We start from the raw sequence: 13,646 nt of genomic DNA on the forward strand, positions 1-13,646 counted from the left end.
GCCATCGTGTGCACATACTTGTCCCCATCCCATGCAGAATCACCAAAAATCTTTTTTGACATATTAGGTATAGTCATTTTTACTATCACAGTATTCCAACTAAGCAAATTAAAATACGACCTCCCGTGATACCTATAAATTACTATTCAACCACAGCCAACAATCTTAGAACGTCAAACACAGAGTCAAAAAGAGGAACTCGATTATATCCCCCTCCCCTGTGCCAAATCTGAACCTCCAAAAGTGACTTGACTCTTGAGTTGAATAGAGATTTCACTATTCCTAACATATTCAACATTTTCTAAGTTCAAAATGACATGATGGCAGACGAGTTTTTAAAAACGATTTTAATTAATTCCACACGTCAATAACAGGTGTTAGAATACGATAATTCTGAATTTACAGTTTTTCCAACAGGTGACAAATTTGTCCCCCAAGATCCAACATTTGGTACAGGACATTACAATCTACAACAGCTCTCTCCCTCAGTCCTTAATGGCATCAGCTTCAACACCGGTACCCATTACATTGTCTCAATGTCTGTATGGAACAACTGGAGGCGATTCAAAGCTTAATAAAATATTATTTAAATTTTATTGTCTTTTAACATGAACATATAAAAAAGACACAACAAACTTGTGGACAATTGTGGATTGTAAGCCTCTGCCCATGCTACCTTACACATTATTTTAATAAGAAGGGAAGCCACTATGAAAGACCGGACCCTCTCCACTCTCTTCATCCCCACATAACCACAAACTTTACCTGGCTCAGTTCAACAGAAGCAACCGGCACCTCTTCTTATTTGTAATCAAATAGGGGGGAAAGGTTTAGGGAAAACTTCACACAAATTTAAATACCTATGAACAAATAATGTCAATTTAAATGTATATAGTAGATTCTTATCAACCAACTGCCTATTTAAAAATGGGTATCTGAGTTCTTCACGTTATGTTGCTTGAATGCAGCTTACGTAGGAAAAAACCTGTTCAGGTCAAGGGAGAGATTATTTCAGGCAAAGTGCCATCAATAAAGGTATGTGCGAATTAACAAAATGGTTTCAGTATAACAGTATATCGATCTGTAAGCCAAGTCAGTGTCAAAAGAGCAAGAAAATGGAAGACCAGATTTTGACTACATCTACTTCTTCAGGCCTCAAACTCAGAACATGCACTTGCGCCAGCTCTGGATCAATGTGTAGATGCAATTTCCCTTGTGCATTTGCGGAGTTATGGATCAGAAGCAGCTTCTGAACCCATAAAACTACACAACAGGGACAAGCATACAAAGAGGTCATATGATGCAGGTCTGATCCCCGATTTCTCAAGTGCCACAAACTGGAGTGGGATAGATTTGGATCTACAGAAGAGCCACGGGATGGCTGAGGTGACATGGTCACAGCCGTCAGAGACAGGAGATAAACACTGCTCATCTGGGACGATGGGTCAAGAGTCAAAATACAATCATCACTGGGTGTAAGGCAATTCACTTCAAACCCAGTGTCCTTTTCCCCCCGCAGTGCTAATGTACAGTATGTAAAACTGAAGCCTGCACATCCAGCCTGAGTATCCTATCCTTTCCGCTCCTCAGAAATAACCATTACTTACTGATAATGCTAAGAGTAGGGGCAGAGTGAGAAATAACCATCAGGCCTACATGGTATACTACAGCCATTATTAAGTAGTTTTTATTACAGCAAAGAATATATGACAGATATTCCTATGGGGATGGGGCCAAAGGAAGTTGTTCGTTGAATTGGCTTACTTTTGTTCCAAAAGGGAGAGACAGTTAGTGAAATTAATTTAAATGTTGATGGGGTTTGTACTTGGCACCGATTCAAAATCAGCTTGGTTGTTTCAGACATGAACCCAACAGAAAGGAAATAAGTTTGAATGGTAGCTTTAACAAGCAAAAGGAACCAGTTTATCAACAGCAATGTCATGGGCCGGACTCATTTACAATAGAGCACACAGGCCTTTTAAGTGTATCGTTTTCCTCAGGATCTCATCTGTACAGCACTCTTACATGGCAAAAATGTATGTACAAATACAGCAAACCACTATTAAAATAAAAGTTGTGAAGCAATTATCAATAAATACTATGATTTTAAGAAATTCAAAATGTGTCAAAAGGATGCGAGCACTTATGAAGGTTACGGTACTCCAGAAGAATAGAGATATGGTTATCATCCAGTTCTTCAACTCCTATGTCTATTTTTCTTCTTGGAAAAGCCTAGGCAAATGACAAACCACAATGAAAAGAAGAACATCTGTCAGAGTGGGTGGGGGTGGGGTGGGAGGTATCATTTGCTGGCCAGCTCTACTAGCCTCTCCACTGAAAGGCTCCAGCCTTCATCATTCAAAAACACTAAACTAAAAAAGGCACCCAAATCTCCTGACCAATTCACATCAACGAATATTTAAAATAAACAAACCTACTTTGGCACAACTGCCACAACATAATTGTGATGAGTGAGTTTTGTCCAGAATGTAATGTTAATAAATCAACCCTCAAGAGTTCCTGTTGTTCAAGCAAGATATCTGCACGTTGCACAGGGCAGTACAGTCCCGGCTGCCAACCTTTTCAACCATCAAACGCCTCTAGTTGGGCATGTCATTGTTATCAAACATTTTCCAAAATAGCAAGAATAGCAGATCTCACAAGCTCCGAGGAGGCGCAATGCAGGGTTGTAGATCTGCTATATTCACAATTTCTTTGTGCGACACAGTCGTACGACAAAATATAAACTAGGGCTTAAGTGCTTGTCATTGACCGATTACCTTGCATTTCATGGCGCTGGGAGGACTAGGAACTGTATGGAACACCTGGGGGAGAAAACTAGGGAAACAAAATCTCCAGTGTAAAATTGGCTTCAGAACATCTCTCATCAATGCTTCTGTCCCCTGTTTCTAAGCTACTCTCTGGTCATGTCTGCTAAGTTTATATGACTGAGGTAGGTTCTCTTTATCTATAAAGGACCAAAAATAAAATAAAAAGAGTTAAGCATCAAACAGAGGGGCAGCAGGAGTTTTTTTTTCTGCCCATCCATTAATAAAAAGGACAAATTCCTGAAAAAACATTTTCAAGCCATGATTTCATTCTCTGAACAAATAAAACCAAAAATAATAATAATTTTAATGGGAGAGGGAGATTCAACTTTCATCACATTTCAGACATCTTCAGCTTGCCCTCCCCCAAAATATGTATGCCAATTCCCCTTATCAGTCGTTTGTGTTTTGACCTCTGACTAACAAACTACTAAAGGCGCCTCCATTTTTCCCCACTTACCCGTTCATCCTAAAAGTGACAAAAATCAGAGACGCATACATCGGAACGCCCACGGCTAAAAGAGCCAGTAAGTCCAAGTCATATAAAGTACAGGGAGGCGGGGAGGTGGTGGAGAGAGGGGAATGAAGAGTTTAGAGGGGGAAGAGGTGTGATGGTAGTTATTCTATTCAGTCAGATCTCCTGAGAGAGAGAGAGAGGGGGTGGCGGTGCAGCGAGGTGGTAGGCTGAAGAGTTAGAAAGCTGTTATTTCCATTGGTGTTCACTACACTAATGTTCTCCTCTCCCCAGGATCAGCTGAGCCCCCCCCCTGCCTCTCTCTCTCTGCCCCTCTCCCCCCCACCTCTCTCTCAGTCTGTCTGTGGAGGTGAAGGGGTGGGGTGTCCGGCCAGTCAGTAGGCAGTGACCAGGTCTTTGTCGTAGTTGTATCGACCCCTCTTAGGGGCAGGACTCTCAGCGCTGTCCTCAGTGTCCTCGCTGTCTCCGCCAGCCCCTCCCCCTTCCTCCTCAGAGGAGGAGTCAAGAGTCAGATCTACAACTGTGCCGCCTCCCGGTGCAAGAGCAGCTCCTCCCACGCCTCCTGCTAAACCCAAGGAGCCGCTCCCCGACTTCCCCGTCAGACTGGTGCTGCTGTGGGCCGGTGAATGGCCATTCACCTCAGGGCTGCCTGTAAATATGAACATTATAATACAACTGTGAATAACAACACAACTATCACATTCACACGTTTTTAGATTCACAGACTTTTTACTCCAGTCAGTGACCTTTTCAGCACAACTTTTCAGAGGGACACAATATGCCCGTTTTGTTCAGACAATGAAGTACTACGGTAAAACACATACCAATGAACAAAAAGTCCATTCAGGTGCTGCCAGTTGTACGTGCGCTTGGGCTCATAACTGGCAGACATGGCATTCTTCAGCAAGTGTTGTAGGTGTAAAAAGGTTTCATATGTCCCCATATTACACACACACACACACACACACAGGCCTCTAGTTTGAAGGTGGTAATCGTTAAAGGGACACTGTAATGTTTTCAAAGTTCAGTGTGCTTTTGATGTGTATTGCAGTTGATTGTTGATGATGATGTGCTGGGAGCTGATGGTAGATGTTTATGTTTATCTCCACCTCAGCAATCCATTGAAAAGTGGATAGACACCCTCATTCTCGACCGATACCAACAATAAGTCACTCCGGCCATTCCGATGGTGATCATAATGTAGAGAAACAATATTTACAATACAATTCATACAATCCAGACTGTGTTCCTACAAATCCCATGTTGTATTTCTGGGAAAAGCATCAGCCTGGCAAACCCATATGGTCTATGGCTGCCATTACATTAACCTGCTTTACATTTTAGTGACTAAAAAACACGAAGCAAGGTGTTTCAGAGTCACACAGAAAACTGCTAAGTTTTACTGCCTGTGAATATAACATAGAACATGAACCATGAAAATGATGATAGTGTCCATTTTAATGTTTATCCGCTTTGCAATTGAAGGAGTTTATTTGGGCACTAAGAAAACCATGTTTGACGGTTTACGGAACGGCTGTGTGTTCCCAGCCAACTCCCTCCACAAACTGTCGGGAAAACCCATTGGGACTACCATTTAATTCACAGGGGCAGTTCCTTATTGACAGCAATGTTAATCTACTTATACTACAGTATTGACCAAATGCCATTTTCTCATTGCCTTTGTGAATGTCTGAGATTGTTTTCCCTGTGTAAATATACAGTATATATATACACACGTCTGTAAATGTATGTCTGCAGAACGATGCACCCCACTACTGATGTCGGCTATTTTTATATCAGCTGTCATTTTAACTGCCTAATTTTATAGATTTTTAAACCATTCACCTTATGTAAGTATCTGCTATTTAACTGCACATTGCATTGCCATTCACACACCGCGCATACATTTTACTCTGCTTATAATTGATATCTGACCATTTTTCTGTTTTTTTCCTCTCTCCATTTATTTCCACCTTTATTGAAAGTGCAATGATGGAGTTGAGTGATAAAAAAAATGATTGCCCAGAATTCGTTGTTGTCTAAAGTTAATCTAATTGAGGGCCAATGTATCAAGCAAAGCAAGTAATCAACATATACACACTTTTTCCCCCCTCTTCAATAAAAACGAGTCAATATATATTGCAAAACGGTGTTCGATATAAAGAAAACATTAATATTAGGTGATTATGGCTTAGCAGAACACTCACATATATCAACAACAGGGTATTCAGGTGTGTTGCTGCGTTCTCTCTCCCTCTCCCTCTCCTTTTCAATACTGATGGGTCGCCAGGAGCCGTCAGTTAAGTATTCGATCTCCTCAATGTCCTCATTCGTCTCCTTCAGGATTTCAGACAGCTGCCTGAAAGATGACAATTAACCACTTTCAAGCTGGCATCCCTAATTTGGGCATTAAAAATGCCCCCTCAAAAAAGAGTTAACATATGCTGTGTTGCGAGCTGGTAGATCAGCTACTTTCACTATTCGCAGCTATTTTCATTATGACAAAGTAGAGTACATATATTGTAGGGCTTATGTGGTTAAGACACATGCAAGTACAACACAAATATAACTGCTATGAAAGTGTTAAATAGCACAGGTCAGTGTGGTCTGAGTTTGTTATTACACATCAGAACACATGCTTCACATCACAGATTTAATTTGGTGTCATGTTAGTCCAGAGGACAGCTTCAGTAGTCTTGTTACTGTTAGTCTCCCTTAATGATCAATGATTAGCATCTTCCTAAAGTTTATCAACGTTAACCCAACAAGCAAGCCAATTTATGGACTTAAATCTGTTGGTATAGAATAAGTTATATTGAAGGTAAAAAAAGAATAAAAAGGCAGATAACCTTTGAATGCCACAAGCTTTTACAGTGAATACACATTTGGTGGAGACAAGTTTTGACCTGCGTCCTTTCAGTTTTCTTTGCGCTCTTTGGTTTCAACATGCAGCGAAGTTCCCTTAAAATGACACATTAATGAACATTTTCCAAAAAGTGAAGAGGAAGCTTGTGACAGGCCTGAGCGTGTCTCGGTCTCCTTACCCATCAATGATGAGCAGTTCGAATGGAGCAGGCTTGTCACATACGGGGCAAGTCCATGTGGGCTTCTTCTCATTCATCTGAAGGAAGAAGACGGCGTCAAAACATTGAAGATGGGCGCAGGTTAAAACTCGACATGGCACACCAATCCGCATCTTCACCAGCTGTGGAAGACATAAAGACAAAGACGTTAGTTTTTAATCAGGCTTTATATTATAAACAGAGTACGGCAACATGCCTTGAAAATGCAGAAACATCAGCAATCACACTGGCATATTGGTAAATTAGTTGAGGGCAAACTATCAAATACTCACAGGACAGATGAGAGAAACCCGGAGACCTGTGGTAGCGATTTCACTCTCTGGGTCAAAACGTAGTTTGTCTTGTACTGGATAGGGAGAAATGGCAGACAGATCATTATGATGCTGCAAGGAGTCTCTGTAGATCAAATCAATGTACAGTTTTTGACAAACATAAAAATTTAAACAGGGAATACATTTTGGTGTTTGAAAAGCTAAATCTGCCCAACATTCAGAAATTATTCTGTTCAGCAATGCAACGATCCTTATATCAACATTTTGACAACATTTAATTTAATATTAACTATAGAGAGGCTTCCAGAGTATTGCAAGTATAGTATTTTGAATGCTAGACATGTACAATGCAAAATGCAACAGCCATAATTATTATGATTGAGTGTTCCAACCAAAAAAGAACAGTAGAAACAGTATTCATCTCAATGTGTGTTAATCACGGCTGCCGATTTACGTTTCTGCCGGGGTGTTCTCATAACAGTTCAATTCCACACCTGCACCATAAACCTGCAATAACCAGCCCATTCTTTTACAAAAGTAGCCCAACGCACGTACGTATTTCAGCACCACAGGGAATGAACAGCGACAGACACACACACACACACACAATATTTACAGTACAGGGATTGGACAGCAAAGGTTTAACTAACGATAGCTATATATTACACAGAATACACATCATAGCTATATACACCATGCAACACAAAGTTATAATCAATGTCATCAAACTTATTTAGTAAAAAAGGCTAACACAAACATTAATTATTGGTCAAGTGCACAATCCAACACAATCACACCACCACACTGTGGCTGTGAGACAATCATTAACACTGTTAATGATGTATATACTTATTGAGACATAGCTATAAGGAGAAGGCGAGCCCTGATGAATGCCTATGATATGTCCTACATGTAGTTATTACACAGAAGATGAGTGAGGTATGCATTTAACGTTACATGAATTAAACTGCAAAAAATATATACTAGCATTAAACTGCCAAAATATATTCTAGCCAGTGTTTCTCCTACCAGTGTTTTGGAACCCACCCCCCCCCCCGAATGAATAATAGTCCCACCTGAATGAAACAGCCTGCGCACATATTCAGATTAATGTTCATGCACAACCTAGTCTACTAATCCGCAACCACTGCATCGGATATGGCTGTGGTGCAAAATGAAAGTAAACGATGGCAACACTGCTAGTTTTACTTTCATTAACCGTCACAACATTGCTTATGTCTATATATTGTTCCTGAATCACCACACGATGCACTGTATTTTGGTTTGCTTCCTGTAATAGTTCCTATAGTAAGTCCAAATACATTCACACATGTAACGCACCAGACCATTGTTCACTTTCAACTGAACAGAGTCCTGAGTTTTTCAGGATGACTATGGTTCAGTTGTTTGATGAGTTCGAATGCATGTTCTTTAAAAAAAAAAAATGTATCCCACGATTTTGTAACCCCGGACAAATCAGTCTAGGTGTGAATGTGCCGTAAATTAGTCATGTTTGGAAGAACAGTGACACAAATACAAAAGCAAAACTTACTCCTTTCTCGGCAGCGATCTGCACTCTCGACAGAGTGGTGTTTAAGTTGGCTGAAGAGGTCAGCTGAAGTGAAGACCCTCACCAAATAGACTGCTACTGAATATCGCTGGAATCAAATGCAGAGATTACGATGCTGCAAGCACCAATTTTAAGTGCCAACAGATCATTGAGTGAACATTTTAATTCTTTAAAATTCCTCATAATTGAATTTAGTTGTGAGAGCTCTCTGAAAAATTAAGTCTTGCAAACCTAAGACAATTTCAACATCTTGACATGCAAATTAAACTGAACACAACAACCTTGTAAAACAAGGTTTCGAGATAATATACAAACTAAGTATTCTGGTAAGAGGCTGACCTTGCCGAAGTTGCCCCATGTGATAGTGACTCTGTTAGTGATAGCGGAGAGATGTAGCCAGGGTGTGATGTTTACAGGACGACATGGGCGACGGGGTTCAACACCAGGCTTGTTGGAGGGATAATAGCCCTGTAGATACACACAAAACCGAAATATGAACAAAAATTATTAACACCCCGTTTCCATGTGAAGTTCCAGGCACATTTTATTTAAATACAATGAAAAAGGAACAGCCTTGTCACGTCATTAATAATTCAAACGGAAATGATGAACATCCCTGAGCTCCTTCCCAGGGGCTTAAATATCATTTATTCATTTACTTTGCATTTTCCAGCTCTTATATTTCTCATACTGAAGATAGTCTACTCACGGGTACGTGACAGTACGACTGGTTGACTTTGACAGCAATGTTGGGAGGGTACTGGTCCTCCTGTACACCAATGGAGTCTGTGTAGCAGATTCTGGAAACGGAACATGACATGAGAGAGGGCGGTTAACATTAATCATAATCAAGTGCTGTATAAGAATGTCTGCTCTACAAGCTTATTATACAACCTCATTGAACCAATCAAGTCATTGATCCTCTTGGTCAATGAATGGCTGGCTGAGTAATTCCGATGTTCAATTTTAATAGGGATTTCGAAATGTGCCTCGCAAGTCTTTGATTGTTTGTCCTCACCGCTTAACATTATGATGAAGTATAAAATAGGGCTTCAATGGTTAACAATAAGACAGAAAAAGAGGTAAGAGTATGTAAATATCTGTAAATCATTACACACACACACACACACAGCACCTTCCAGGCCACAGTGTTATGAAATATCTGTTTCTTTGTGATTTGAACTGATAGGCTGGGTTGTAGGAGTACAAGGGAACTGGTATGAACTTACCTAAGAACCACCTGGATTGATTTTATTCCTGGACGAAGCTCACTAAGTGAGGAGAGAGAGAAACAGGTATTATGATATATGGCAATTACATAGTTTGTAAATATTGATTTTATTTGGTGACATCACATAAAAAGAACATAATAGCACTTTCCTGACATACAGTCATAGCATCACCAAGGATAAAAACACAATAAAGCCAGAGGGCTTATTTAAATTCACAAAAAAGAAAACACTAAACATCATAAACAAAAACACAACAATACATCAGACAGATATACATAAAAAACAGAGTCTAAGAAAGGTGCAGTCAATGCATTTAACCTATTAATGTGCAGTCAATGCTTTTAACCCATTTTAAATAAAATATTGACACTAATGTATCGACACTAAATGACAAACTGTGAACTTTATTATATGTAAAGTGCATGGACCAAACAGTCTGTTAAGTGCATATGTTAGCATTAAGTAACCATTTGGGTAACTAGCAGCAGCAGGGCAGCAGAGCACAGGGCTCAGACCATAGTTATACTAGCTGCTACAAGGAAAAGCTGAACCATAACAGACAGGCTGTAACAAAAACAATAGCTACAGTATCTGGCCTAGAGGAGACATCTTGGCTCCTACAGGCTACCAAATATCATGTCATATCATAATGTATTATATAAGTACTACAAGTGATGGTAAAATATAAAGGTTAGATATAAACCACCAAAACAACAATATAGTATAATTCTTCCTCCAATGTTATGGAGTATTGCAATTAAATAGTTTGTAAATAAAGCTTGTTATGCTGTATGACAGTTACATTGTTTGTAAATAAGTGTGTTTTGGTGTATGGCAGTTAAATAGTTCATAAATAAAGCTTGTTATGCTTTATGACAGTTACATTGCTTGTAAATAAAGCGTGTTTTGGTGTATGGCAGTTAAATAGTTTGTAACTAAAGCAAATAAGAAGTAAACAGACCTGACATGGGTGTAAAGGTGTACATTTCATACCTTGCATTTCTGATCTGGTCTGCTTGGCTCTGTGTTAACTCAAATATGCACTGACTGTCCTGCAGTTTCTCATTGTTCTGGGCAACTGTAAACATTGGACAACAAAACCATCAGTAAAAAATCTTTCCCACCACCGAATAGCGAATACGCTGCTTGAATATGGCTAATAGAAGTTTATAATGAGAAAGTACATGAACCATTGTGTCCCCTACACCAGTAGACTCCAAAAGGATCACTCACTTAGCTCTGTTGGTTGCAACAGCGTCTCCAAGGTTTGGTAGAAGGGCAGTGGCACTAGCTTGACTTCTGCCACGGGTGTAGTGATAGGCTTGGAGATGCCATTGAGGTAGTCTGCGCCCTGAGAGGTGGCAGAGGGGGAGGAACTGAGGGACGAGTAGGCTACCGGGACCCCCTCTGGACGCCGAGCCGCCAACCAGGTGGACGTCTTGGGGAAGCGCGACTCATAGAGCTGCCGGACATTCTTAAGCAGCTCTGGACTATATTCAGTCTGCACCAGCCTCAGGGCACGACCAACCAGGTCCTGCTTCAGCCCGCTTTTGCTGCGGCCCATGGAGGCCAGCAGCGTTTGCAGGTCTGAGACCCGGAAACTTTTCACCATGTTCTAAAAACAAAGACAACACAAAACAGGAAATGTATAATCAGGGAGGAACAGAATGACAAAAATAAGCATTTGCGCCACATGATATACTGAGTATGTGATGATAATTTTTATGGTCCGAGATTTATTGAAACCTGCTTGGGATGCCCGATTACTCATAATTAGGCAGAGCGAGACAATTAATGTTGCAATTGGCACCTTAATAATACAGTTGTTAACCACAAGCCTAAGTAACCTCTAAATGTTATATCTGTCATTATGAAGCACATTTAATTAAATCTAGGATTTTTATTAAATGATATCAAACTAAAAGGTCTATCTCCGATTCTCCGTACTGTACAATCAATGTCAGCCATTAGCCTGCATAACATTTAGGCTAGTACTCAGGTATAAAACAGGAAAGATTTTATAGCACCCCAGACAAAGTTCACATCCTCTACATCAGTGGTTCTCAACCTGTGGGTCGGGACCAAAACGGAGCTCACAATGCCTTGCGAAGCGTTGTGAGCTTGTAGATCTGCTATTTTCACAATATTTATCTTTGGAACAGAGTCAAACAAAATGGGGGGCCCCAGTTCAAATATGATTATTTTTGGGGGGGGTCACGGCCTGAAAAGGTTGAGAACCACTTCTCTACATTGTACCTAGCCTTGATATAAAAGACTGTCATGTATCAAGGCTACATTGTACCATGCAGAAGAAAACAGCTGGCATAGCTCTGAACATAAACCCAGAATGAGGTGGCATTTAGGCAAAGTGCAACAAAAAAAGGGGTTGGTAAATATATATAAATAGAAATACTGCAATAGCTATAACTGTCCGATGAGTACAACTTGGATGCAAGATTGGAGGTTCCTGGTTGACTTTTTTTGTTACATAGGATTGCATTTTGATAGTGATGGATTTGGGAAAGTCTTGTGAGGGCTAAAATGAGTTTGATAAATCAGTCATACATGTAGATTGATAATCAATAGACAAACCTATTCATTTGCTGAAGTGACCAGAAGCAGGTGTATCTGCTTATATAAAAGATACCTGCTTAGAACTTGTTTTTTTAAGTGTCAAACCCTATTATTATGCTCATCATAACCATAATCCATTCGTTACAACCGTTCCTGAAAACACAAAATGCCTAGGTTGATCTGAAACGCACGGAAAAACACTCAGCAGACCAGTGTGTTTACATCTTTATGCTCAGCAGTGACGCGGTAGGCGACCTAGCATGGCTACCCTAGAATGTTTTGTTCCTGGAAAACATCCGCTTTAGTCCGACACACGCACAGGCCTACATACATAGATAAAAAACAGCCATACGTGCGTCTAACTTTGCCAATAACAACTATATTTCGGTCTTTTCCTGGTCGTGTTGTTGGCAAAACGCACACAGTAACGCTTCCACACACAAGGGAACAGAGGCTTCTCTTCTGGGTCATCTTTTACCATTGCAACGGCAGCCTGAACGGTTAACTGCCATAACTGTATGGATTCAACTGTCAATCCATCCATAACATTAAATTGACAGCCAGGTGCATGAATTAAGCTTTCTAGCTCAACAAGCCAGCCGAAAGGACGCTGGACAGTTAAAAAAAGCCGACAGCATGTTAGTAGCAAAGCCAAGCCGAGTGTTTTCAACTGCCCATCATTCATTTCCCCTGTCTGTCTGTCTCTCTCTCTCTCTCTCTCTCTCTTCCTTTTAGCCAGCGTGAAGCTAGCCTACCCCGAGCTAACATTAGTTAGCACAAAGCTAGCAGGACAGGGGCTACCTCATTTTATTTTTCGTAGACCAAAACAGCATATAATTACAACAGTTATGACCGTTGGCCACATTCAAAGGACAAACGTTTGTCGTCACAACGGCAAAAACCGACTCATTTCATCCCTCTCTCATCAACCCGGGCCAGATAGAGCTCTACTTGCCATCGCTTCCACCAGTTCGGCCGCCATCTTCGTACAGCTAGTACCGCGAGAGTCGCAGAGTGTGGCCGGTGCTTTACCAATGAGACGCAGCGGTTCGTGTGTTAGACGGCTGACAGCGGCCAATCGCAGAGGCGCGCACGGAAAGTAGGCGTGACGAGGCATCTTTTAAAGTTACAGTACAACTTTTTAAAAGCACTAAGAGGCAGGTCTCCTTTCCAAAATAAGGCCTCGGTATCCCCAATTTGTGACACATGCTGAAGTATTTGAATACTCACTCTGTTTCGGTTCAATGGTATCGAGCTATTAAACATTTGTGTTTAATAGCTGGCAGGAGATGTCAGTGAAACTTAATCATGGCGTGCCAAGTGGAGCGGCTCGCATGGTCCCTGAAACTCCCGTCCGAGCGAAATAATCTGTTCCGTGTTATACCTCCAACCGTAAGATGCAAGTGTCGATGCTTTGTCTCTTTTACCAGTGAAATTAAAGCAGACCAGGGAACTAAATTCAATATCCAATATTATAAATCTCCAAAAATCCTCCGCAGGGCCCCTAAACATCATGCTATATTTCACTTTTATAACTCTGGCCTGGGAATTGTGTATTAAAGGGAAAACTACAAACTCCATCTCTTGATCCAGTCCGGTTTTTGCCAGCGTT

The 13,646-nt window shown here is 40.7% G+C and overlaps 1 protein-coding gene across 1 annotated transcript; it reads right to left on the reverse strand.

The window, feature by feature from the left end:
* Positions 1-575: 575 nt before the first annotated feature.
* On the reverse strand, positions 576-13,043 carry pias4a (protein inhibitor of activated STAT, 4a). The gene is made up of 11 exons (XM_084067738.1): positions 12,990-13,043; positions 10,694-11,075; positions 10,454-10,538; positions 9,458-9,499; positions 8,938-9,028; positions 8,568-8,696; positions 8,211-8,316; positions 6,659-6,732; positions 6,348-6,508; positions 5,511-5,662; positions 576-3,952 (listed from the first exon to the last, which is right to left on the reverse strand). The coding sequence occupies exons 1-11, from the start codon at positions 13,014-13,016 to the stop codon at positions 3,678-3,680; spliced, it is 1,524 nt and encodes a 507-aa protein (XP_083923864.1). The 5' UTR covers positions 13,017-13,043; the 3' UTR covers positions 576-3,677.
* Positions 13,044-13,646: the final 603 nt, after the last annotated feature.

Source organism: Gymnoscopelus microlampas, assembly GCF_963454915.1.
Source record: "Gymnoscopelus microlampas genome assembly, chromosome: 9".
Lineage (NCBI taxonomy): Eukaryota > Metazoa > Chordata > Actinopteri > Myctophiformes > Myctophidae > Gymnoscopelus > Gymnoscopelus microlampas.